Here is a 24,330-nt window from a genome sequence, read left to right on the forward strand (position 1 = left end):
TAGACTACCATAGGACTTACAACTGGGAATTTTATTCAGCTTACACTTACGGCTTCCAGATGAACCTGCAATTACTGGAGGCCACACGTAGACAGAGACTGAATTAATCCTGAGACAATCCAATTGTCAGGAATGATGTCTAGACTATTTTCCAAAACAGGGAGAATGAGCAGAGCATCATTCCAGCTGCCATTTAGAGATTCAACTAACTAAACACTCTGAAGAGAATGGAGGGTTACTGGCAATCAAACCACAAAAGTTTCTGCATGACACACTTATTTCTGTGACTTCAGGCCCATTACGTAAATGATAGCCTTTGCATATCAAGAGATATTCAGTATTAATTAAATAAAATAAAACTAAACACTCAATTTTTAAAACAAAGTTTACACTATTTACATTGATTTGGCACCGCTATCTCTAGAACACTACACTAGGGGAAGAAATAGAAGTCCTGCCTTCAAGGAACCTCAGTCAATTTGGAGAGAGAGCATATACAGAGAGAATCATTAAAAACATATTTATGTCACACTATATCAACGAATGCCAATCAAAAACAAACTGAATGGACCACATGAGGATAATTTCAGGGAAGAGTGAATCTAATGCAACAGCTTGGAAGGAAAAAAATGTTTTCACGAGGTAAATTTTTTTTCATTATGTAATTTCAAAAACAGGTGTAATCGACATATAACACTGTATTAATTTCAGGTCATGAGGTAGATTTCAGCCATATGTAATGCTCTTTTCTAATCATAAGATAACTTAAGTGTGTGCCTTGAAACTGAAACTGAAGTCGCTCAGTCGTGTCTGACTCTTTGTGATCCCATGGACTGTAGCCTACCAGGCTCCTCAGTCCATGGAATTTTCCAGGCAAGAGTACTGGAGTGGGTTGCCATTTCCTTCTCCAGGGGATCTTCCCAACCCAGGGATCGAACCCAGGTCTCCTGCACTGCAGTCAGACGCTTTACTGTCTGAGCCACCAGGTCATTAATTACATGAGGGACTGAAGGTAGAAAAGTTTACAGAGGTTTATTATACCTTTCTGAAAAGTCAAGCATAAATTTAGTTGATTATTTTTTTTTTGTAAAAGTTAGTATATAAACATATTAAAGGTACTGCCTCTTGGAAAGAATCTTGAGGTAAAAAACTTTTAATAAAAATAACGTATGTGTTTGTGTGAATCATTCTGGTTTTCAGCACATTGTGTGTTCTTAAAACAGGCATACTTATATAAATAAAATTTTCATTTTGTCAGTAGAGAAAAATATATTTTCTTACCTTTGAAAAGGGTCCTGCAAACCTCCATAAGCCATTAAAACCAAAACCTGCAACAAACCAAATGTTACTCTTATAACAAGCATGATACTCTTTTAATCTTAATAGAAATTAAATAATTTATATAGCTGATGATATATAAAACCTACATGTACAGTAAAATCATTTTTTTAGGATGAGTATCAAAGTAGACTAAAATTCACTGAAAGTACACTCAGTATAAAAACATACTTTAGTTAAAAAGTTGTCAACCAGTTATCATACTGAACACAACATTTAGAGTAGGAAAATGGCATATTAGAGAGGTATGAACAAGCCTATTCCTCATAAGAAATTCTTCAGCTAGTGTATTCTTTAGCAGCACGCCTGTGTCGAGTTCATCAACAATCCTCCTCCCGGTACATTTATTTACTTTGCAGGTAAGATGTTTGGTATTGTGGTGGGGATTCTTCATGGTACACCACACTCTGCACAATTCCATGGATCGGATTTAACAAATTTGGATCTTGGCACAATGACAACAGGGTGTTGATCTTAGAGTCCAACAAATTGTGCCTAAAAAAAGTCAACAGAGGAACATTTTAAAGGAAAATATATACTGGAAAACATACATTCTTTCCTAGAACAATGTGATAAAAATGGAGAGTAATGAGTGCTTTTTTAACTTCTTGGTGCTTTTCCAAATTTTGTAATATGAAGGTATTTGCTTCTCTTGTTTTGTTCTGTATTTATAGTCATCAGGAAAAATATGGTAAAAGCAACCAACTAGTAATGTTACCATTACTAGTTTTAACCATGCTTAACTATACATGCTGACTTTGCTCAAGACACAGCTGGCTACTATCAGCCACTCAGCATGCTTCAGGACCATCTCTTCCTGCTGATTACTGATATATACCCAGGAGTTAAAACTAAATTTAGTATTACTCAGTGTTAATAAATGCTGAATCAGATCAAATAAGGAGAACAAAATTAGCTTGGAGGGGGTGGAATATATGATCCAATTCAAACTTACAAGGAAATCTACTATTTCTAACTCACCTACACTCTATTAATAAAAATAACCAAGGGCGAAGTACATAAAACTCTGACATTTATAAATAAGATTAAACAAAAAGAAAGGCTTCCCAGGTGGCTCAGTAGTAAAGAATCTGCCTGCCTGTCAATGCAGGGGATTTAAGAGACACGGTTTGATCCCTGGGTCGGGAAGATCCCCTGGAGAGGGAAATGGTAATCCATTCTACTTGCCTAGAAAATTCCATGGACTGAGGAGCCTGGCGGGTTACAGTCCACGGGGTGGCAAGAGTCGGACATGACTGAACACACACGTGCATACACACCGGGAGCTAGATCCCACATTCTGCAACTAAAAGATTCTGTGTGCTGCAACTGAGACCAGACACAGCCACATAAATAAATGAAAACAAATAAAACAGAAACAAGGAAATAACGACACCACACAGGAGGCCTACATTAGGAATGGTGGTGGTGGTGTAGTTGCTAAGTCGTGTCTGACTCCTGTGACCTCATGGACTGTAGCCCGCCAGGCTCCTCTGTCCATGGGATTCTCCAGGTAAGAACATTGGAGTAGGTTGCCATTCCCTTCCCCAGGGGATCCCAAATTTCTTTGGGTTATTTAGATTTGAACACTTTGAGGCTAATATGATTTCATCCCTTAAGAGAGAATAAAATTCATTCCCAAATAAGAGGTCAATTTTGCTTTCACTCAACTGTGGATTAAAAATAAATGCTCTACTGAAAAAAGAACCATAACAGGTATGCTAATTTAAATACATTAATAGCAATCTAACAGTTTCCTCCTAAGTGAGGAAATAAATGATGCTCATCACAATGAACAATGTATGGAAACAACCAGATAAACAAAATGTTTGTCCTGACTGACAGGCCAAAACAAATCTTAGGTCTCTCTAAACCCGCTGTCTTTAAGCTAAAATCACTATCCACTACCTCATGTTTCCCTCTCCACAATCAGTGGACACTACTGGGTGATACTTTTCCTAAACTTTTATAGAACACTTGACTTCAGGACAGATACAAAAGTTAAATGCAGGTGGAGATACTTACACAACAGGAAAAACTTTGGGGAAAACAACACTGGCTTCTGCTAAGTATTCATAAAGAATTCGTTGATCAAACTCATCTGTGGTGTATTTCACTAGTGTAGCCTGCAAACAAGTAAACAAAAAACATTTTATTTTGTGGCTGAATTGTTATCTGTTTTGGTGAGAAGCTGAATATGGACTTCCTTTCATGTTTTTAATACTTAAGGGCTTTCTAAGAGTAGACCGGGAAAAAATACATAAAAAGCAAAAAATATTACCAGAACAGTAAGAAGAAGTGCTTGGATCTTCGGATCAGTAAGTACTTCTTCATCTAAAAGAACATTTGATTCAGACACTGAAACTTTGCGTAAATGTGGGTGCTGCTGTGATGAGGAAATCCTTTGGGTTTCTGTGGTAAGATATGGATTAACACAATCAGCTGTATTAATCGAATACAACACACTAGATACTTCACCTGCTATATTTTAATGTCACTTCTATAATTCAATAGCTTTTTAATAGACACTTAAAATATCAACATAAACATCATACAAAATTACTATTCATCTATATATGAAAGTTCTGGCCAGCTGTTTATGATGCTGTTTACAATCCTATGTATGATTACTTTCCACACATATTTCAGGATATTTGTCATTTTAAGGACTGTACAGCTTATCATCTGAAAAAGAGCAAATGTTTCTATATTTCATCCTAATAACACTAAGAATGGCTGGAAAGCAAATATGGCTTTTAATGTACTCTCCCTCCTTACTTTCAATGATCTAGATTAGTTATTAACTTTGTTTCTCACCCATTTCATAATCAGTTTCTGCTACTCTCCTCATTTTGGGGGGTGTTGTGATCCCTGATTCCATTTCTTGCCTTTTAGGAGCCTTTGTGTCTGATATCAAGTGATCAAAACTTTTCCTTGTTCCTATAAACAAAAGTTACAGAATATGGAAGTTTATTAACCACAGTGTCTGTGAATAGGAATATACTAAAAAGAAAATGTTTGGGCATAAAGTGTTTGCATTTTCACTTAGGACCCAAAGAAAGCTCAAACATCCCTGGGGCAGAGTTCCTCTCGTCTACATATTTCATCTTCTTAAGGAATTTTGGCTAAACAGCTGTGCTGTTTCAGGACTGGATGTGCCTTATTGGTCCAAATCAAATTGAGATTACATTTACTACACTGGAGGTAAACCAAACTCCACCAGCAAGCATAATATTTAATAATGAGTACAGAGATAGGCACTACTTAGTAGCAAAGATCAATTATGTCTGAACCGCCTTTTTTCAATTTAAAGCATTCTGCTGGTGGCAAAAATGAGTCATTAACATATGAAGAATTTCCAAATGAAGGCAAAATCAAACTTTGATTTTAGTTCTTCAAGCTCTGAGAAAAGGATCTGCATGCCTGAAAGTACTAAATAATAGATACACTGGGAGATGCTTCAAAAATAGCAAGCAGGACCATTTACTTGGCTTTGAGTTTCTCTAATCACATTCTCTATCACTGTTGAAAAACTTTTTCTTAAAATAAAAGTATTGAAATTGGGTTATTTGGAACTTACATATTTCTGTTATTTGTATTATAAGAAATTTTCTTATTTTTCTTGGTGCAGCTCTAAAAATAAATCTGAAATACTTGTGACAGTATTACTTTTTAAAACCCAGAACTGAAGCCACTATACTCACATCTGGACAATTGAACACTTGAGAAATTTAATCTTCTATTAACCTCAAGTTTTAATACTAATAATTATTCACAATACTCATAAAAATCAAGGTCAAATAATTTAACAGCCCAAAGGATCTAGTCTAACTTCTTTATTTTCTATACCTATAAACTGAGGAAGCCATCACTTAAGAAATTAGCTTGAAGTCACAAGGCTAGACATTCAGTCAGTGACCAGTTAAAATATCAAATTTCATTCTTCCTTTTTACTTTACACTCTGCATTCTTCCAGGGAGATCTCCTTCCACTCCCACAGCTTCAGCTCTCTAATGAGCTAATTAATTCTAAATATGCCACTTGTCCACTTCTCTTCTTGATCTCCAGATGTGTGTTTTCATTTATCTCTTAGATATACATTCCGAGAATTCTGAAGGTATTCCATACTGGAATGGGTAGCCATTCCCTTCTCCAGGGGATCTTCCCAACCCAGGGTTTGAACCCGGGTCTCTGGCATTGTGTGGGGGACTCTACCTTCTGAGCCACCAGGGAAGCCCACATATAGTATCAACCAACTTGAATTACCTTGTGCTATAAATATATTAGCCCCAATCTCTGCAAATGGAGTCACTATCCAGACAGTTTTTGAAGCCAGAAACTTTTGACATCTTCCTCGGCCTTCTCCTGCCCTACCTGGCCCATATAATCAAACCCTAGTAAACTCCGGGAGTTGGTGATGGACAGGGAGGCCTGGCGTGCTGCAGTTCGTGGGGTCACAAAGAGTCAGACTGAACTGAACTAAACTGAAGTCCCAAAGCTGATTCCTTTTCTCCATTCTTCCACTGCTCCTGCCTTAGTGTAGGCCTATGCCATTTTTTGCTTGGACTGCTGTAACAATCTCTTAAATGATTCCCTTGCCAAAAAACTTCCCTTTCTCCATACTGTAGCCAAAAACCTTTCCTAAAAATAAAATTTCGTAATGTCCCTTCCCTATTTAAAGATCTCTGCTGGATATGTGATAAGGCTAAATTTCTTAACATGGCACAAAGTCTCCTACAAACTAGTTCCAAGCCTTCTCTAGCCTCATTTCCTACCCCATTGCTTTTCCTGACTTTGCTTTATTCATGCTATTCCCACCTCTCCTGAATGCACGCCTTCCTTATCCTGTGTCTACCTGGCAAACAGGTATCAAATCTTTAAGACCCAGTTTAAATGTTACTTCACCTCTGTAGCTTTTCCTAATTTCCCCCAATCCTCAGTTTTCCCTCATCAAGACATATTTAATGGCACCCGGGTATGCTGTTGCGATTGTATGATTATGTCTTAGCCATCAAACTATGAGCTCCTCCAAGGGCAAAGACTATATAACTTTTTAATCTAGCACATGGGTTGAATGAATTCAATATTGCATTTTCTCTGAAGTTAGTTATTCATTTACAATGTCCTTGGCATGAAAATTGAGAATCACAAAACACTAAGTAACCAGAAAACTCCTAGAACATTATTTGTGGCAAAGTATAAACAGAAAGAAACTCAAACAAAAGAGAACAGTCTTATGTGACTAGTCATAGTGATTAACATTCACGGTTTCAGATTCTCTCATGGTTTATTGGCAGGTTACTTATTTGATACTTCCTTAGCCAAAGCCGTGTAAGAGCACCTTTGTATTCAATCCGTGGTGAGGTGGGATCTTTACTTCAGCTTTTGAAAAGGGAAAGGGTCTCACAGCATTTTAGGTGTATTTCTCATGGGCAAATGTTGATATAAAAGAGCAGTTTTCATTTTCAAGAATTCTATCTTCTTAGAGTAATTAAAAAATACAGTAATCAAAAACTCTTTATCTTTTTGTTTTTTTAAGAAAAGATGGCAAATAGTATTATTACATTTCATAGCATATTGATGTATTCTGTCCACAGATGATAATTTTGGAAAATATACTGTTAAAGGCCCTGCATCTGAATGCTGTGAGACGACTCCTTTTCTGTGGGTACCTAATGTCTCTCCTACTCTCATTTACCTGCTGCCTGGCCAAGGCAGAATAAAACAAGTACAGCCACAATATTTAGTCTAAGAATCCCCCACAAAACTGTTCTGAGATCTCATTCTCATTCCTCTGTCTTAACTGATATGGCTTAACTGATCTATCAAACTCTCTTATCATTGGCATCAAAAACAGAACATTATGATAATCTTTAAGAGCTTAAAATAATTTTCCAAGAGTGAAAGTATCTGATCATTTTTAAAAACAACTCTAAACATTTCTACATAATTTAGATAAACTAACCAAGCAATTTCTTCGTGTTGGCCTGAGAAGGCTGCCCCATGTCCAAGCTCATAGATTTCCTGGCTCGGGGACTGGTCTGGCCTGCAGGTGGATAGCTGGCTGCAAGGTACCCTTCAGAAGCTTTGGGAGATGACCATGGCTGATGCTCCTTTAGTGTCCTGAGAGATTAAAACAATTGAGAAGAATCAATAAACATGATGACAGAAACAAGCATTCTTGGCCCTTCTAATTGGCAGTCCTATTTCCCAACGGCAGTGATTAATTAATTTTAAAACTGTACTTTAAAGCACTTTGGAGAATAAACTCTTAATTTATCCCCAGGAGGTATCCATTTTCTTGCCATGACATCTTATACATAGCTGGTACTCAACAAATGTTCAACTTAACTGTATTGCATTCATTTTTTAATAAGAGAAAATCAAGTCTAAATAGGCAATCGTACCACTGGTTTAAAAACCAAGGGGAACACAGGCAAATTCCCTTTTTACTTTCCATAACAAAAACAGCATTATCTCAAATAAATATAATCATAGGAATGACTAAAGAGTAAGACTACTGAAAACCAAGTATGCCTGGAAAGCTGTTGCATACATTGTTAACATCTCAGTTGGAAAATGCCAAGGGCTTTTTATTAAAAAGTGGGATGTTGATAAACTTAATGATACAAGCTCTACAAATATATGATTATTTTCCTATGTTCAACACTGTACCTAACACTTAAAGGTACCACTGACTGAAAATATAAAAAAACTCCAAATGATGCCAATTTTATGGAATTTCTCTATGTTTTAGTGAAAAACATGCTATCCAAAGCCATACATGACAGCAAATATAATTTGATTATCTTATCTAAATGTGCACTATAGAAAAATTTTTAGTAACTTTAGTGTGATATGAGTAAATACATAAATATGCTGGCATGTATATGTTTTTACAAATCTGTATACCTCAGTTTTCTATCATTAAGCTTGTAACGTTGCTTATATTTCAACTTAGGTTTTCCTAGGCCTTCTCCTACAATCTGATACTTTCAAGATCATCTCTTCATCATCCAACTGACTCATGCTTAAAAAGAGACAAAGTAATGTTAACTAATTAGCACAATGTAAGAAGAACTTTCTCACTACTAAGAAAGAAAGAAAAGAAACTTAAGTCGTTCAGTCATGTCCGACTCTTGGCAGCCCCATGGACTGTAGCCCGCCAGACTCCTCCATCCATAGAATTTTCCAGGCAAGATTACTGGAGTGGGTTGCCATTTCCTTCTCCAGGAGATCTTCCTGACCCAGGGATCGAACCTAGGTATTCCGCAATGCAGGCAGTCGCTTTACCGTCTGAGCCACCAGGGAAGCCCTTCTCACTACTAACCCACATAAAATATTGAACATTTATAAACTGAGTTTTGATTCACACTCTTCCTTGATTATCTTTAGTTTCCCTTCTATATTACCTTCTGGATTACTCTGCTGCTTGACACCACTGGCATGGAAAATCAAAACCTGATGAAAATTATGTGATGATGGGAGGAGAAGCCCACTTACCTATAGCTAGGGTCACCATGATGAATGGGATATGTATCCATAGGAACATTTTCCATTGAAATATCAGTAAGAAGCAGAGACTTTCTATGTTTTAGGCTACAGCGACTTCGAACTTCCTCAGACACTGTAAGTAAAGCTAAAAGAAACAAGAAGGAAGATTTAACAATTTAATAAATCACAAATATGACTTAAAATAGGATATGTTTCTTACAAGTTCCTAAAGAGAGTAACAGCTGTTAAACATGCATGTAAAGAGTCTTGAAGAGTATGAAGTTTAAGGGTATAAGCCCTTAGGACAGATTTGTTTATCTTAAAGGGTTTACCATCTGTTTTGGAAGCCTGCATGTAAACATTAAACAGAGACTTAAACAGTATCTATATAATCTAGCGCTTTAATGTATATTTGACCTCAATAAACAAAAAAGGTCAGCAGGCCAGGACTATAATGTCCATTTCTTAGGTAAAGAAAAATACTTTGAAATGTTAAATGATTTTCTCAAGGTCAAATGACTGAAAGAAGTTGCTACACTAACTGAAGTCTGCTAAACTGGGAATCCGCACTTTCCATCAAATGACTATGTTTATACTCAATACCCGGTAATGACCTATATGGGAAAAGAATCTTAAAAAGAGTGAATATATATATATGTATGTGACTCACTTTGCTGTACAGCAGAAACTAATACAACACTGTAAATCAACTATACTCCAATTTAAAAAAAAGACTATGTGCAAAAACTGTGTTACATATAAGTGCCAAGTGTTGCTGAGGAGAAACACAAATTGGGCAATAGCAAGCGAGGATGCTATAATGGAAGGAGGGGAGGGGCAGACAATCTAGGCAAAACAAATGGCATCAGGAATGAATATTAAAGAGACATAAAGGCACTTCTAGTAGATGGCAAGTAGACTAGCTTAAAATAGCCCATCCATTTCGAAAGGAAATAAAAAATGAGCCTGTGACATTTAGAGAAAGAGGACAGAATCAGGAGGGCTGCTTCAGGGCTCAAGATGCTGTTGCTGCTGCTAAGTCGCTTCAGTTGTGTTCGACTCTGTGTGACCCCATATTACATACGGCAGCCCACCAGGCTCCTCTGTCCCTGGGATTCTCTAGGCAAGAATACTGGAGTGGGTTGCCATTTCCTTCTCCAATGCACATATGCATGCTAAGTTGCTTCAGTCGTGTCTGACTCTGGGCAACCCTATGGACAGCAGCCCTAGGCTCCTCTGTCTACAGGATTCTCTAGGCAAGAACACTGGAGTGGGTTGCCATTTCCTTCTCCTTCAAGACACTAGGCTCAGGCACTTAGATTCTATAACAGACAACAGGGAGTTATGTAGTTTCATGAACCAAAGATGACAAGAGAACCTATTTCATATACTAATGCAAATTCTTTTATAAGGAAAAATATTTTGGCAAACTTCCAAAATTTTAACCAATACCACGGGACTGAGTTGTGAACTCTTTGCTCTGCCAAGGAATCAGCAGAAGGACCCATAGGTGTCTGTACCTTTTCTGTGGTCCTTAGATATATACGTGCATGCTAAGTCACTTCAGTCATGTCCTACTCTTTGTGACCCTATAGACTATAGCTCACCAGGCTCCTCTGTCCATGGGATTTCCCAGACAAGAATATTGGAGTGGGCTGCCATGCCCTCCTCCAGGGACCAAACCCCTGTCTCTTACATCTCCTGCATTGGCAGGCAGGTTCTTTACCACTAGTGCCACCTGTAAGATTAATTTTGTCTACTTTGTGTTTTACCTGCCAAGTAAGCCACGCTCTGTGTATTCACCTCAAATTTGTCACAATTTCTGTGTTTATTAACCAGAGCTAGTAGTGTATGCAAAATTCTGACTGTTCTTGCAACAATGGCAGGTGAAGGATGCCTGTATCCTAGAAAAAATAAAAACAAAAAGAAGTTAATTCTTTCTTTCAGTAAGCATTTGTTGAATTCTTATTCTGTGACTAGCAACTCGGCAAAGAAGAGAAGTATATAAGGGGTAACTCCTGCATTCTGAGACTAGCCATTGGGGAAGGTAAAATATGCACGTATGTAAACAGTTAATTAATTACATATAGGATTAAGCACCAAAAATGTGCAGAACAGAATAATGCTCCCTAGAACAATAAGGTACCTCAGAGAGAGGAAAATCAGCAAAGACTATAGTTATTTCAGACCTTTTATTCCCTACAACAGCACAAGGATTTTTTTTAAAAAGCCTATTATTGTAGTTTGTCTTAAGGTATGCTTTGAAAACAGGGTTTTATCATTTAATTTTTTTTCTAGTTAAAGGAAAAAGCCTTATGATACAAGGACTATATGCTCCCAAAGGTCAAAGGATTAGGTTGATTAGGGGGTAAGTTTGATCTTTGGACAGCTTTTAATTACTAATGCAACTCCATTTAAAACAGGGGATTTTTATACTGGAAATATTTCATATTCCTTTAGAAATACAGAATAAGCAAGCACTTTATCAGCCTAGTTGCAATTCATCTCTTGGTATCCTGCAGTAAGTGTAGTATCTTTTGAGCAATCCCTACTCCCTTTAGAGATTAGAACGGTCAATATTTTTTTTGCAGATTTCATAAGGTGGTGAAATAAAATGCATACATTCACACCAGTGTGTGTGTGTGTGTGTGTGTGTGTGTGTGTGTGTGTGTACCTGGTTAAAAACTTGGGGGAACCTCTATGATCCCTCAAGCCTCAATCATTTAAATTGATACAAAACTGCAGATTCAAGTTCTAGCTTGAGTCTCTAATTTTGACCAAATCTAAAACCAGCAATTCATGCTAGCTACTTATCCCAGGCTATACTTTACAGTGCTTTTGCTTTTGACTCACCCTATATGCCATTTCTATTAAATGCAGTTTTGGGCCATGCCTGTATCAGATTAATCAACCAAAGCTAACATTTAGTGAAGTCAGAAACAGGGAGTAAAGTCAGGTGGGCAACTGAATGAGCCGACTCTGAGGAATAACTGGAGATCATTGCTGTAAGTAATACAGAAATGTGGAGGTGGGAGAATGGGGACCAGAGGGCGAGGTCCTATGGTATGTAATAACAGGACTGAACAACAGTAAATTAGTAACAAGTTAAGACAATCTCTGGTCAAATCTCAAATTTCTAACATGAGTTACTCAAATAACATTTATTAATTTGTAATTTGTCTTATTTTGATAACCAAATAGATACTTAAGTATCATTAACTACTAGAACAGCTATTAGAAAGTTCAGTACTTAGAAATTGTATAACAATCAACTCCCTTGCTTTCTAAAGGATATTTGGTATTTGATATGGAAATTAGGCTGTATTAAAATACATACTAAACAAAACATAACTCACTAAGACATATAGTTTGCATTTAACGTAAGACATATGAGCCAAATTATATCAATTATTTTAGTTACTTCTGGCTTCTTGATACTATTTCATAAAAATATTTTGACACAATGCCTCTACCTTTTAAGAGGTGTCCAACCAGTGCGAAGTTAAAGTTAGAGTTGAAATTGAGTCCAACAAAATGATCCATTTGTTTGCAGTGCCATTCCAGAGGGTTCCGGATTGCCATGAACACTTCCTCTGGACTCTATTAAAAATAATCATGAGATGGTTGATAGGGTTCACACAAGAAGGATCACTTAATTGGTTTTTGTTTGCATTCAACAGCTATGACAAGGTAAATAATCCTTTCAGGTTGAGAAAAATTATTTTCAGATGACTACAAAATACCATAGAACATTTAAGGTACTACAAATAAATTAGTGCAAAAGAGTCAAGCATGCAGGGAATAAGGTGATGGAAGATACAACAGCTTTGATTTATAACGCAAAATAAGTGACTGTCAATTTATATCCTGGTGACTTTTAAAAACCTATACTGTTATTTTAAATGAGACTGTGCACTGAATTGTAGCTGGCACTTTGTGTACTATGACTGGATACTTAAGAGAATGAAGAGAACTCATATTTACTGAGTGCCTGCTACACAACATTACTGCACTGAAACCTTAAAGCAATTCTGTGTAACAGACATTAGCTCCATTTTACAGATTGATCAATTGACTGATGTATCAGTGAACTAAACAGACAAAAACTACTAGCCCTGGCGAATTTGACATTCTAGTGTGGTAAAACAAAGAACTGAAATTCAAAATGCTATGTAACTTGACCTCTAAATTAAGGTATTTAACAGTATTTCCTAAAGTGTGGTTTCAGGAATACCTGCCTTAAAGTCACTGATGATGCTTGTTCAAGGGTGGAAAGTACTGGGTTCCATCTCAGAATCATGGGAAGTGGTAAGACCCAGGAATTCGCATTTTAAAAAAAGAAGCCCTGTGATTCTCTTATACACAGAGATTTTATTTTAAAGCAAAAACTGAAAGTATTTAGGGTCATGTTCAGGTCTGTCTAGGTTTCTACCTCAAAGAAAGAAAAACATTATAGACTATAAAATAAATGCAGAGAGATGTTTAGAGTGGCATTTTCTATAATAAAAAAAGATAACAGACAAATCAAATGTTCATCAATGGGCAATGGTTAAATAAGTTGTGGCTCATGCATTTTGTAAAATACTCTGCAGTCATGAGGAAGAATTACACACACACACATGAAATTTTGTGTGTGTGTGTATATATACCTGCTTTAGAAAGATGTTCATATTGTTAAAAAAAAGCAAGTTGCAGAATATTACATAAATATTAAAGTATTAATTTACTATAAGTTCAATGCATATATATTTTTTCAGCTTTACTGAGGTATAACTGACAAAATTGTAAGGTATTTAAAGTGTACAATGTGATGATTTGAATAATGAATGTATATCCTTTCACATATACATTTCTCCCATTAAGTTAATAAACTATCACTTCACATATTTATATCCCATCCCCCTTTTTGGGGGAGAACATTTAAGTTCTCCTCTCTTAGCAAATTTCAATTATAATACAGTGTTATCAACTATAGTCATTAGGTTAAATAACAGATCCTCAGACCTTATTCATCTTTCATTCTGGTAACTTTTAACAAGCTTTATTAACTGATTCCTAGTATTCTGAGGCACTGAAGTCAATATTAACTTCTGCTAATGGGTCTATTTTGGCAATGAAAATGCCAAGGCAGATATTCCTAGACAAACACTTCACTTGCAAATATCCTATATTCACACAAAAGGCCAATAGCTAGCCATCTCTCTGACCACCACTGTCCCAAGGCCACTCCAGAAAAGAGCAATGGGATTAGGAAAGAGAGATTCTAGTTCCAAATCAGATGTACAAACATGAACAAGTTACCTGACTTCTTTGTTCTTTTCTGTCCTATAAAATGGATGATAAAACTTTAAGATAATTTCTACATCTAAAATTCTGTTTCCATATTTCCCAGAGCCCCAGCTATTCTGGGTCTACAGTACACTACTATTTGGAAGACAAAACAAACAATGCTTAGACCAGGCATCTTCACACATAAAACCATGCTCTGGTCTGTTTCTTTCTTCTCACAAGCTCTGTTAATTTTACTTTAAGCAAATCGCTTATTATATATGCATATCTATCTTAAAATTCCTCGTTTCTCCTAGACGCTTTTCCTTTTTTTCTCCAAAGACAAAACGAATAAAATTTCTTACTATTGTATTTCTTTTACTATACTCTGCAAACCAAAATAAAATCTCAATCAAGACTAATAGGTGTTAAGAGGGGTGGTGATGTAATTAATATGTTTTAAAGTGGGATTAAGCAAACAAAAAGCTAGCATAATTAAATATCCGAAAGTTTCCTTTAGATGCCTCCAAACTCCTTATCTGCTTCTAATTTTACCTATTTCTCATTAAGTACCATAATTCAATAAAAGTGAGCTTATTTTTAGATTATTTCTTCAAGAAGTGAAGTAGGGGTGGGGAATGCTAACCTTTACCCTTGGGTTATGAAATTACAATTAATGAATGTACAGTGCATAAGACAGCATAGAGCCTAGCAAGGTAGCTATTATCATTACTCAATATTTTTATCCTTATTCTGTTTACCAATATTGGGCAAGTACTATTTTTTGCTATTTTTTTATAAAAAAGTATGCAAAGTTTAAACCATTTTTATGCGCTAGTAAGGAATTATATTCACAACCAGTTACACAGAAATTCATATTTAAAGATGGATCTCTTCTAATTTTAAAAGATAACAACAAAAAAAGAAGGAGACACTCTAACATGCATAGTTTAGAAATACCAACCGAAAGCTTGTTTACCTTGTCGTTGAATATCCGGAGACTGTCTAAGGTGTGCAGGTTTTGTTCCAGAAGTGCAGTGCCTGCTGAATACAAGTTGACCTCATCGAGCTGTAGCACGGCTACAGCAACCCAAAAGAGGGCTTTGTGCAGAGGAGAGTCCTAGGCAGGGGAGACGCACTCCAGGTTAGTAAGATACACCACCGTCTCATCAGAACACATTGCGGGATACAAGAGATCATGCATGTGCGCTCTGCTGTGTCTGACTCCCTGACCCCATGGACTGTAGCCCACCAGGCTCCTCTGTCCATGGTTATTTTCCAGGCAAGAATACTGGAGTGGGCTGCCATTTTCTACTCCAGGGAATTTTCCCGACCCAGGGATCGAACCTGTATCTCCTGCACTGGCAGGCGCTTCTCTACAGCTGAGCCGCTGGGGTAGCCCCTTGATAGAGTTTACCTAAAAGTTCCTATCTCATTTACACTTTCTTTCCTTATAAGTTTTTTTAGTTGAGTTACTTTCCTTGCTTACAAATTTGTAACAGATATAACAACACTTTATTTAACATATTAAACCTAGGCACAATGAAAATATTATGCTTAATATTTTAAGCATGTCTATATTAATTAGATCAACAAATATTAATACCAGGTACTTAATACTGAATATTTCTTAATTCACGTGAACCTGAAATTCACTTAGGTTAATTTCTCTTGTATTTAGAACTACTCGGTTTGCAAGTGCTTATTTTTCTTTAGGGTGGTTAGAGCTCATTTTACAAATTAACCTCAGCAATATTATCCAAAGACAAAGAAACATACTGAGACATACATATATCCAAACAGATACAATGAGAGAAATACCTTCATTTTCTAAACTTAGTCATGAATCAGATATAATATAAACAAAATGTAAATAAGTTGGAATAAGAAAATTTAAAAGGCTTCTTTCCTTTCCCCACCTCAGTTTCAGCAATTAAGAGACAGTCTAGATAAGTGATCCAGAGAGCTCTGGGTCTCAAGGCACAGGGAGAGAAAATCAGGTTCTCCTAGTAGGAGTTACTGCCCTCAGGACAAGAATTCTAAGGAGAGATTTTTTTTTTCTTCAAGCTTTCTCTACTGTTTTGGGAATTAAATTGGTTGCGGGTCAGTTAATTTTCTACTGGCATTGGGTAATAAAGTGGTGCAACTGAAGGTTCATAATTTTCATAGATACCCCCTTTTCTTCTTTTTTTTTTAATGGTTTTGAAAAGTTGGTCAGCCAGTAACAAGAGTGTTTTGTGTGTCACTCAGATCAACCTAGACTGTCTTTGACAAGAGTAGCTAAACCCTCATCTAAGCCTTCTTTAAAGGTGCAGTTAAGTGAAAGGATAATTTTAGTTGTTAGAGAATGATTCAAATGTCAAGCCAGAATATTACTTAAAACTTTCCCCCCTAGTCTTCCATAATAGTTTGGATTGATTCATCTGATCTTTGCTTGCACTGCTGAATCTTTGTCCCTTTATGGTTTTTGGAGAAAGCTCTGAGATAGGTTTGAGTAATTTCTGAGCTAATTCCTTGTATTTGGTGCAAGCTTCTGGACTATGTGATTCCAAGTCCTTTAAGCTGTATTTTCACCCTGCTTTCTCTAGTCATTCCCTTGTTCTGCTTTCAGAAACTAACATCTGCATTAGTTGATACAGATCTGAAAACTTGGGCTCGTAGGTCCAGATGGTCAATTAGAATTCCTTAACAAATCCCAATGGATCCTGACTGGGATTGGGAAATTCCTTAGCTAAACCTCTAAGTTCTGTTTGGATCCAGGGTGTTTAGGTAAACCTATTACAGGGATGATTAAGTTCCCCCTGTAATAGGTTTCTCCTTAAGGGAGCTATAATCACTTCTGAATTTTTTTATCCTCCTTTGCTGGGAAAAGGTGAGAAGCAGGAGGCAGAAGAGCTGGAAGACTTTTTAAAAAAGCATCTGGACCAGATGCATTCCATTCAGTTTGACCTTACAGTTAGCACTGCACAGCGTCTTTTTCTAACTGTGCACACAAAAATATCAATTTTGGAATAGCAAAAGAATCCCAATTTGGCCATTTTAGAATGTCTGTAGAACATATAGCTCAATACCAGGAACATACAGGTCTTTATTTCTCTGTAAGCTCTCTCAATCTGGCGTATCTTTGTACTCAATTCACAGAATACAACTTTAGAGTTGGAAGATAATACTACGCCATTACTTAGTCAGTTTATTAATGTGGAAACATAAGGTCCAGATGTTGTACAGATGACCTGCCTGAGGTCACAAACCTGAGATGAGCTCAGACCATCCTAAAACAGTGGCTACTATTATCGTATTCCCTTAAACATTATCTTCACTTAGCACCCAAATTCCTTTGATTATCAGGTGCGCTTTACCCCAGCTTTATACTTCTCCACAATAATGATCACCAACTAACGTATCATGTATTTTAATTACTTTATTATCTAGCTACTCCTCAACTTTCACATTCATTCCAGAATAAAAGTTCCATGAAGGCAGATAATTTTATTGGCTTTGTTCAGTATTATATCTCTAGCACCTAAAACAGTACTTGGCACATAGCAGATGCTCAACTGGATGAAAGAATGAAGAATATATATCCATCTTTCCTTTAAGCACTGATAAGACAGTACCCAAGCACTTAAGAACACATTCTTCCTCTAATGTAAATGAAACAACTGAATTTTAAGGTGAGATGTTCTACTCTAACTACAGCTTTTTCTTTTGTAATTTCTCTATCCATCTTATTTTCTGAACTCTTTGAAGAAAATAACATTTAACACTAACACCCAAAATAAATGCACTCATTTTCTACACAGTAATTACCTTATTAAGAAGTGGCTGTAATTTGGTTAGTGCTATTACTGTAGCTTCTATCAGAACTTGACTGTTGTAAGTATCAGGTCCTTTTAAGCAACTCTCAAGAGCCTTTTAGAGAAACAGAATTCTTTGTTACTTTCATTGAAATAAAACATTTACTCCTAAACTGAATTTCAGAATTATTTCAGGAACAATTCCTTATTTAATAAGTGCAAGAATTATTTCCAATGCTGTGGTGATCTTGGTAGCTAGTAAGTACATTTGGAATCTTTTTAAAAAGTATTTCTATATTATATGCTAATCTAGTAAGTCAGGCATTGTTATAGCAATTACACATTACATAATTTTATATAAGGCTAGTCTTTGTTGTTGTTTAGTTGCTAAGTCCTGTCCAGCTCTTTGCAACCCCATGGACTGTAGCCCACTAGGCTCCTCAGTCCATGGGATTTCCCAGATAAGAATACTGGAGTGAGTTGCCATTTCCTTCTCCAGGCGATCTTCTCCATCCAGGGATCAAACCCGCCTCTCCTGCATTGCAAGTAGATTCTTTAGCACTGAGCCACCTTAGAAAGGTAAGGCTCATCTTATCATCTAGTTAAATGCTTATAGTAAAATAGTAAGAGTACCTTCTGCCAAAAGAAATACTTAATTTTTTAAAGATATCTTCTCTAGAGAGGCTTCACTTCAAAGAATTATAATGAATAATCAAAACCCATTTTTAAAGGTTCAATAAACAACATATAAGATACTTGATTAAATTTAAATTTAAATGTCCCTTAGAAAAATTCAAGATATACTTTACAACTTGGGAACCACAAATATTTGGGAAGAGGGGGAAGTACCTTGCTGAGGATACGGATAATCTGCTTTATCTGCCCATGAGATACTCGTTTGCTAATACAGCCAAACACAACAAGAGCTCTCGGTTGCAGGGATGGGTTATACTGGAATGCAAATCTACAATTAAAAAATTCAAAGAGCTTATGAAAACCTTTGTGTTTATATATATACACATATAAATACATAGAATAATTACTTAGAATATCAATTATGCAGTGATATCTTTCTTTTCAACAGTATACATACTTTTGCAACTTAAATTTGGGACATACCTTTGCGCTAGTTCTGTCCATTGGTCCAGCCACTTGCATGTTGGAATATCTCTCATACATGCCTAAAAAAAAGATACTCTGAATATATTTATGTACGTAAATGTTTCTAGAAACATCTAAACACAGTCTATGGGAATGTTTTTATTTAAGCATTAGTGCAAAACAGAATAAAACAGTATTTCTTCTGTTACAGTACCAGTGGGTTTTTAAAAATGAGTTTAGCTTCTTATCATTTTGCCTTCTGTACCTCCATGATCTCCAACAAAGCCTCTGTGACTGTCTCCAAGGATGTCAAAGCAAAAGTCTCCCTCTCATAGGAGCCAGGAGAGAATGACCTGTCCCGGTAGCTGGAGCGGAAGGCGATGACAGCAGCTGACTTGACTTTGCTAATGCCAAACAGCAGGTAAAATTTCGGTAATGAGAACTCTGTCAAGCTGAGTCTCAAAACTTGCTTGGTCTCTTCTGTAAAAGAGAAAAGGAACAAGTAAAGACTTTAAAGATACAATTTAAAAAAAAAATTAAAAAGTTTCACATATTTTATTATGAATTTATAAAATTTGAATATCATATCAAATTACCTAACAGTGTTCCCTCAATCAACCCTCTGGATACATTAGCTTCATGTTCATCAATTAACTCCCTATCTACAAATTCATACTAGGAAAGCAACACTGTCAACCAGTGCTGAGTTTTTAGCTTAGGTGATAACTACTAGAGTTTCCATGAAAAATGTGCATAGAACATCTCAGCTGTGGCTTGAGATGGAATGAAAGTAATTCATTCTTTTTCTATTTCGACTGTATTTCATGTCATTACTATAGATCTAAATAAGCAGCTTGGTGTGAAGGCATCGTAATATTAATAAATAAATAGGTAATCAAGGCTAATCAGGTGGTATAAAATGGGGAAAGGACTTGGTAAAAACACACACTGCTTTCCTAGAACTTACCACTAAAATGAAGCTGTGAACAAGTACACAGAGAGTGAATGATATTAATGACCAATCCATGTGTGGAAGCTCTCAAGGAGAGTGGCCCTGTTGCTACTAAGAAAGTAACAACGTGGAAGAGGTAGGGGAGATGAGCTGCCACGTCCAGGGAATTGTTGAAGGACAGCATTAGCATGTAGCGAGCCAGAATGGCGATGTCATCCCACATAAGATGTTGCTCTAAAGTAGGAGTTGGAGATAGGCATGTCTTGTCAATTATTTTGCACATCCTTCCAATAACCTGTAAAGAAGCAAAAAAAAAATTTTTAATGGGAGCTAAAAAGTTTTATCACAAAAAATTTCTTTTCAAAGTGATTGTTATAAAACAAAAAAAACCTCCTGATAAAAAAAACCAAAACAGATACATCAAACCATAGCCCAGAAGACAAAGGAAAAGTGATTACCTTGCTTGAAACCAATTTCACATTTCCAGAAGCCAAAGCTACAGCGGTATCTGCCATCACCTCAGCCTTTATTGATCCCAAGCCACCCGTTGCACTGGTTTTGATGAAACTGTCTAGTACAACATCAAGGAGGTCTGTAATCTAGTGGAAGAGGGAAAGGTTAACTTATGTTTTAGTCATTCTACCAACTTAATTTTTAACTTAAAAATAATTCAAGGAGCAGTCCAATCAACATGAAAATTCTGTTTTACCTGAGGCCTCCAAAACACTAGGTTTTATTTAGAGACTTGTCAGAAATTTATCATAAAGTATCCAAAAAGGATGAGAGCAGTCACTCAATTCCTTCAGAGATTGGTATTCAAAAATTTTAAATCTCTACGTGTATTATTTTCATTCACTTTTAAAGCACCTCTGTTCTCGAAGACAATAGTGTATCAGCAGTATAAGGTATAATTATTTTAAAATATAAGAAATGACATCAAGTACTGAAATGTTTTGTAGAGCTGCAAAACTGGCTCCAAGGTCATTTAAAATAATGTGGAGGATTTGCAGCATTATCTGAATAAGGGTATTGCCTCCTTAAGTGATTACTTTGAAGAAATGGTAGCATAATTCTTGTCAGATAGAAATTACATTATACTATTTTAATATTAGCATTCTTAAAATAGAACTATAAGTGAGAGCAGAAGGCCCAAATAACATCATTAGCAAACATTTACTGATACCTGTGGTATACACGATACTGGAATATACTATAATGCACTACTTATCAGAAACAGTATCAGACTCTCACAGTTAAATTCTACATGCAGCCATCCCTTGGTGTCCACGAAGATTGGTTCTGGGACCCCCTGCAGATATCAAAGTCCTTCACTTAAGAAATGGCATAGTACAGTTGGCCCTCAACACCTGTGGGTTCTGCACATCAAGGGCTCTGTGGGGTGACTGTAATAATGCTATGGAGAAGAGTGCTAGAATAATTAGTTTTTCTCTGGTTCTGAGACACAGACTCCTGTAGTTCTGAAGTGGATCAGGGATTAGGTGGGTGTCTGGCATGCTTTTTGAAAAAGGGGACTGTCTTTTCTATAGCTATATCCCTAGCGCAGTGCTTTGCACAATGTGGGTATCAGATAAATATCTGTACCAAGGAGGTACTAGATAAATATTTAAGAAAACTCAATACCTGCCCAAGGCTCCCCCATATTTTTGCTTGAATAGATGGATACATCTGTTTCTCGTTTATGGTCATTGTTATCAGCTTATCAAGAATCGCAGTAACTCTCTGTCGCTTGGCATCATCGTTGTGCTTACAAAAACGTACTAGATTTGACAGCCATGGAGTCATGTACTCCAAACAAAGGTGTTTCAATTCAATGCCTGGGGGGAAAAATTACATTATTAGCACAGATGGTCCATAAATATGCCATTAATGATTATCTCAAAATAAAAGACTGGGAGGAAAAAATGTAAAAGGAAATGACCATAACCTAGAATCAGGCCAGGAGAAAAGAGACTTGGCAAATATATTACTGAAGACAGAGATGAAGAAAGAGAACAAGCCTTAAAGAAAGTAACCTCCAAAGTCATTAAGCCAATTTTTGAAAAGTCTTATCTTACTTTTCTCCCTTTTAGCAGCTTCTCTTCTAGTTAAAAATTCTCATTTTATTCTCATTTATTCTCATTTTAAAAGGAATATCGGTAATCATAGGAACTTTGATAAAAAGAGTATCATCATAAAAATGAAATTGGTATCAATATATTGCTGTATCACTTGACTTCTCCATAGGCTTTAAAATTTATACAGAGATACTGTATATTCACGGGTTACACACATGTAACCCATCCCAACTCCTCCACAAAAATTAAGAGTTATGCTACATACAGAATGTTTTTTTAATTTATTTTTAATTGGAGGATAATTGCTTTATAATATTGTGTTGGTTTCTGCACACAGTATGCTCTGAATGTTTATTTTACTATATACTACACTGAGATTTACTCAACATTAAAAAATTTTCAAGGAAGGACATCTTGTAACTTTTTATTTTGAAGTAACTCCAAACTTACAAAAAGATACAAAATTAATGCAAAGATTCCCTATATAACTTCACCAAGAGTACCCAAAGCATTTTAAAATCATGTTTATATATATATATATATACATATAGCATAAAACCTGTCATTTTAAAGTGTACAGTTCACAGGAATTAAGTATATTCACATTGTTGTGCAACCATCACCACCATCCATTCCAGAACATTTTAATCTTCCCAAATTGAAATTCTGTACCAAAAACATTTTTAATGGCCTCATATTATTTCATGATATGAAGATTACATAGAAGAATAATGTAATTGGTTCTTCAGTGTTTACTTTTAGATTGCTTCAGCGTTTTGCTATTGTAAGTCATGTCAAGTGAAGCACAAAAGTATGGAAAATATATCTCTGGCAACAGAGGTGATAACAGTGGTTGCTGTTGGTGAGGGAACGGGTTGCCAGAGAGGAAATTTCTGGATGTTGGAAATGTTCTGTATCTTGATCTGGGAGAGGGTTTTGTAATGTATTCACACGTAAAAATTAATCAAATTGTTTATTTAAGATTCTGGCACTTTATTGATGATAAGATACACCTGAATTTTAAAAACCTACATAAAAATAATGCTATGATAAACCTACAGATATTAATTCCTTAGGATAAATTCCTTAGGAATTATGAGTCCAAAAGCTGTAAACATCCTTAAGGTTCTCCAAATCCACATCCAAACTACTTTCTAGAAAACTTGCTCCTGTTCACAATTCCAAAGACATCAACACTGAATTTTTTTTTAATCTTTCTTTGTCACCATAGGTCCATATAGTCAAAGCTATGGTTTTTCCAGTAGTCAAGTATGGATGTGAGAGTTGGACCATAAATAAGGCTGAGCACTGAAGAGCTGGTGCTTCTTAACTGTGGTGTTGGAGAAGACTCTTGAGAGCCCCTTGGACTGCAAAGAGATCAAACCAATCAATCCTAAAGGAAATCAGTCCTCAATATTCATTGGAAGGACTGATGCTGAAGCTGAAGCTCCGAGACTTTGGCCACCTGATGTGAAGAACTGACTCATTAGAAAAGTCCCTGATGCTGGGAAAGATTGAAGCCAGGAAGAGAAGGGGATGACAGAGGATGAGACAGTTGGATGGCATCACCGAATTGATGGACATGAGTTTGAGCAGGCTCTAGGAGATGGTGAAGGACAGGGAGACCTGGTGTGCTGCAGTCCATGGGGTTGCAAAGAGTTGGACACGACTGAGCGACTGAACAACAATTCTTTCAGTCTGAATTTCTTCAAATTTGTTAGTGAACTTTCACCATTTCCTTTGCTTCAATCTATTACTTTTTTGCTTCATAAGTCCTTACTCACCCACAAAGTAATTAAATATTATTCCTATTTCTTAAATGGTTCCAGTTTTTATATTCAATTCTTAAAAATAGTTAGAACTTATTTTGGCATCATCTTGTGGTCTGGCGTTAAGATGAAGACCCAACTTGATTCATTTCTCAGCCTCCTCATTTCTGAACTGATTTAATCTTCCCCCTATTAGTCTGTGTTACTTCTTTATCAACATGCTTCTCTTAAAGTGATCTGACTGCTGATTTTTGAACATTCATTTTAATTACTATTCAGTTCAGTCATTAGGTTGTGTCCTACTCTTTGCGACTTCATGGACTGAAGCACATCAGGCCTCCCTGTCCATCACCAACTCCCAGAGCTTGCTCAAACTCAGGTCCATTGAGTCGGTGATGCCATTCAACCATCTCATCCTCTGTTGTCCCCTTCTCCTCCTGCCTTCAATCTTTCCCAGCATCATGGTCTTTTCTAATGACTCAGTTCTTTGCATCAGGTGGCCAAAGGATTGGAGCTTCAGCTTCAGCATCAGTCCT

General features: G+C 36.3%; 1 protein-coding gene across 3 annotated transcripts in view; it reads right to left on the minus strand.

The window, feature by feature from the left end:
* The window catches only part of NF1 (neurofibromin 1), a 250,845-nt gene that overhangs the window by 15,361 nt on the left and 211,154 nt on the right, over positions 1–24,330 (minus strand). For all 3 annotated transcript variants that reach the window (XM_018064268.1, XM_018064270.1, XM_018064269.1), the window contains 17 exons: positions 21,592–21,785; positions 20,409–20,549; positions 19,966–20,245; positions 19,264–19,478; positions 19,017–19,078; positions 18,747–18,861; positions 17,911–18,012; positions 15,080–15,220; positions 12,306–12,432; positions 10,605–10,736; positions 8,842–8,977; positions 7,304–7,461; positions 4,156–4,278; positions 3,620–3,750; positions 3,364–3,464; positions 1,691–1,833; positions 1,282–1,328 (listed from right to left, as the gene is read on the minus strand). In XM_018064268.1, coding sequence (XP_017919757.1) covers positions 1,282–1,328; positions 1,691–1,833; positions 3,364–3,464; positions 3,620–3,750; positions 4,156–4,278; positions 7,304–7,461; positions 8,842–8,977; positions 10,605–10,736; positions 12,306–12,432; positions 15,080–15,220; positions 17,911–18,012; positions 18,747–18,861; positions 19,017–19,078; positions 19,264–19,478; positions 19,966–20,245; positions 20,409–20,549; positions 21,592–21,785 — 2,348 coding nt within the window. The remainder of the gene's footprint in view (positions 1–1,281; positions 1,329–1,690; positions 1,834–3,363; positions 3,465–3,619; positions 3,751–4,155; positions 4,279–7,303; positions 7,462–8,841; positions 8,978–10,604; positions 10,737–12,305; positions 12,433–15,079; positions 15,221–17,910; positions 18,013–18,746; positions 18,862–19,016; positions 19,079–19,263; positions 19,479–19,965; positions 20,246–20,408; positions 20,550–21,591; positions 21,786–24,330) is intronic.

Source organism: Capra hircus, chromosome 19 (genome assembly GCF_001704415.2).
Source record: "Capra hircus breed San Clemente chromosome 19, ASM170441v1, whole genome shotgun sequence".
NCBI classification, from domain to species: Eukaryota; Metazoa; Chordata; class Mammalia; order Artiodactyla; family Bovidae; genus Capra; species Capra hircus.